The 2,500-nt window shown below is 31.6% G+C and overlaps 1 protein-coding gene across 3 annotated transcripts in view; it reads left to right on the top strand.

Moving 5' to 3' along the window:
- Positions 1 to 2,500, top strand: part of LOC144978512 (A disintegrin and metalloproteinase with thrombospondin motifs 10-like) — a 40,269-nt gene that overhangs the window by 15,699 nt on the left and 22,070 nt on the right. For all 3 annotated transcript variants that reach the window (XM_078924682.1, XM_078924680.1, XM_078924681.1), the window contains one exon: positions 1,634 to 1,717. In XM_078924682.1, coding sequence (XP_078780808.1) covers positions 1,634 to 1,717 — 84 coding nt within the window. The remainder of the gene's footprint in view (positions 1 to 1,633; positions 1,718 to 2,500) is intronic.

Raw genomic sequence — 2,500 nt, 5'->3', positions numbered from 1 at the left:
GCAGTATTGCCAGACACAGTTCGAATGAGTCTCCGGAGAGTTTATCAATGGTATCTCTCTGTAGATAGTATGCGCTTGGCTAAGAAGCTCATAACATTGCCATCCGGAAGTATAACGGACCAACACACAAAACTGTGTGTATCCATGAACGTTTATAGTCTGGTTAATACAGTTTAGTGAACATTACTCATAAACGCGTATGGCAAAAAACAATAACAAAGACCTGAGTGAGGTCAACTAAGAACTATCTCTTCGTCATTTGCTGTGATGTATTCTATTCTGCTTCAACAGTGTTCTAAAGCTCGTAATCATTCATTGCTTGTCACTTGTTGTAGATTAGAAATAATATCACAATAAACAAGATCTTTGAACAATAAAGAACAACTTTAACTTTAATTTAAATAAAAACATTTTGCTTCCTCAAGCCGTCATATTACATGACATTCCGTTATCTTCATTTTACTTACGAATTGACCATTCGTAGGGCAAACCCACACCGGAAACTGACTCCGACAACCCTGCACTGTCGTCCTCTGCCGTCTTCCGGATAAACAAGTCGGGCACGGATAAAATACTAAGAATAAAGAGACAAGCTTCTAGACATACCAAGCTATAAAAACACACACACACACACACACAAAACAAACAAAAAAAAAAAAAAAATACAACAACAACAAAAAACCCGGCAATTTACGTCGGGTGCTTGGTATGGGTAGGTCTAGGTCTCTTTACTCTTAGTATTTTGTCCCTGCCCGACTTTTTTTTATCGGAATAGGTCTCCGGTGTGGGTTAGCCTCTCTCTCTCTCTCTCTCTCTCTCTCTCTCTCTCTCTCTCTCTCTCTCATTAACTACACACTCTTTTGTCACGCAACGGACACTCTAACGGACCAACACACAAAACTATGTCTAACCTTGAACTTTTATAATCTGTGATTGATAGACTTTAGTGAGAACTACTCATAAAAATGGATGGCTAAAAACAATAACAAAGAGCTAAGTGACATGTTAACGTTTTAAAGTGATAGGCACCATATTATATTATACATATATATATATATATATATATAAATTTATATATATATATATATATATATATATATATATATATATATATATATATATATATATATATAAGTTGAGCTTTTATATAGAGCAATATCCACTAAACGTGCTCAAAGAGCTTTACAAAGGGTCCCTGACCAACAGCAACACGTAACATAAAGAGCGAGATATGACGCATGTTAGACGATAATACATTTTTTCCGCTGTTAACGGCCTGGTACTCATTATACACTGAGTACGGTGAAAGAATGTGAGTAAATAGTCTTTTCCAAGGACTCAAATATGCGCCGAGCGAGGCTCGAACCCAGGATCATTATAAAACATCCCATGGGCTTTCTTCTTATTTAACCTTTTGTCTTTATATTGTCCACGCATTGATGCTGTCCGTTTTGTTTAAAAACTCATAACATCCACCAGCCGGATATAACGTACCAACACACAATACTATGTATAACCTTTAACCTATATACTCTGATTAATACAATTTTATAGTGAGAACCACTCATAAAAAGGACAGGCGAAAACCAATAACAAAGAGCTAAGTGACGTCAATTTCGTTCTATCTATACAGGCCAATTTGAGGCTGGAATCCCTAACGGACGAGAGCAACAATTGGACCATCGAGCTGTCCATTGCTAACTTCTCTATCGGCACGGTGAGTTACAAAACTGCGCACAACTGTGATGTATGGGAAATAACTGCGTAATTGTTATGGTATTTGTAGTATTGACAGAGTTATGTCCCATGTATTGTTACCTTCTCTTGAAGAGTGAAAGCCCTTGTAAATTATTATTATTATTATTATTATTATTATTATTATTATTATTATTATTATTATTATTATTATTATTATTATTATTATTATTATTATTATTATTATTATTATTATTATTAATGTTATTTTTATTATAATGTAACTTATTTCGTGTAGTTGTTGTTGTCCATGGTGGCGTCACTGGACATGTAATAATATGGCCACGTTACAACTCTATGATATCGTCTGTCTTTATGATGATCTACAATATTCATAATAATAATAATAATAATAATAATAATAATAATAATAATAATAATAATAATAATAATAATAATAATAGTAATAATAATAATAATGATAATAATAATAATGATAATAATAATAATAATAATAATAATAATAATAATAATAATAATAATAATAATAATAATAATAATAATAATAATAATAATAATAATAATAATAATAATAATAATAATAATAATAATAATAATAATAATACACATTTATACAGCGCTCATTCTCGTGTAAAACACTAGCTCTGGGCACTTTACAATATAAATTATCATTTTTAGTGAAAAAAAATACTACATCTCTATGTAATTACAAGCTCTCTGTTCTACTCTGGGTAGTTGTATAATGGCGATGATATTTGAATATTCCATGGTTTAGTGTTCGTGG

Source organism: Berghia stephanieae, chromosome 8 (assembly GCF_034508935.2).
Source record: "Berghia stephanieae isolate SIO BIC M18660-M18661 chromosome 8, UCSD_Bste_1.3, whole genome shotgun sequence".
Taxonomy (NCBI): Eukaryota; Metazoa; Mollusca; class Gastropoda; order Nudibranchia; family Aeolidiidae; genus Berghia; species Berghia stephanieae.
This window is presented reverse-complemented; position numbering and strand designations above follow the sequence as displayed.